This window comes from Bison bison, unplaced genomic scaffold, assembly GCF_000754665.1.
Source record: "Bison bison bison isolate TAMUID 2011002044 unplaced genomic scaffold, Bison_UMD1.0 scf7180017864178, whole genome shotgun sequence".
Taxonomy (NCBI): domain Eukaryota; kingdom Metazoa; phylum Chordata; class Mammalia; order Artiodactyla; family Bovidae; genus Bison; species Bison bison.
Window position 1 is genome coordinate 2,280,066 of NW_011494750.1, and position 657 is coordinate 2,280,722.

Below are 657 nucleotides of genomic sequence, written 5' to 3' on the forward strand. Positions count from 1 at the left end.
ATCGTGGTGATGGTGCTGTTCTCGGTCTTCGTGGAGTGACTGTCTCGGCGCCCCACTCCTGCACAGCAATAAGAGACTCGGATTCACTCTGTGACCATGTGTGTGTATGAGTGAATATGCGTGTGTCAGAGAGCGAGTGCACCTCCAACCCAACAAGAGGGTGGTGTGTGTGTGTGTGATGTGCACATGTGACCAGAGGTGTGTGCGAGGCCGACACTGTGATCCCTGACGCCCGGGCCCGCCCACTGGTCTTCTCCCCCTGCCACCCTGGGGGCTTGCACTGCCGGAGTCAGCAGTGAGGCACGGGAGTGGCGGTCCGAGCAGAGGCCTCTGTGCGTGACACTGGGAAGAGTGAGCCGCCCAAGGAGCCAGGCCTGCAGCGAGCCCCAAAGCTGTCCCCGCCGAGGCCTCCGTGGCCCTGGGCCTTGGGGGTAAGCCCCTGGGGGCGTGCACCCGGCTCCGAGCAGCCAGGGACCAAGGCTGGGGCACCTTTTCTCGGCCGTGGCCTGGTCCTCCCTTCACCAGCTCTGAGGCCAAAGAGAGGAGAGGCGGGTGCTTCGCCCCCGGCTCCACTCAGCGCTGACGGCCCTACTGCACCCAGCGCGGAGCTGGAGATGCTTTCTAAGACCTTTTCCCCGTCAGCCCTGGGCCGGCTCC

The 657-nt window shown here is 64.7% G+C and overlaps 1 protein-coding gene across 2 annotated transcripts in view; it reads left to right on the forward strand.

The window, feature by feature from the left end:
- The window catches only part of SLC39A13 (solute carrier family 39 (zinc transporter), member 13), a 7,922-nt gene extending 7,271 nt beyond the window's left edge, over positions 1–651 (forward strand). For both annotated transcript variants that reach the window (XM_010842402.1, XM_010842403.1), the window contains one exon: positions 1–651. In XM_010842402.1, coding sequence (XP_010840704.1) covers positions 1–39 — 39 coding nt within the window. In that variant the 3' untranslated portion in view covers positions 40–651.
- Positions 652–657: the final 6 nt, after the last annotated feature.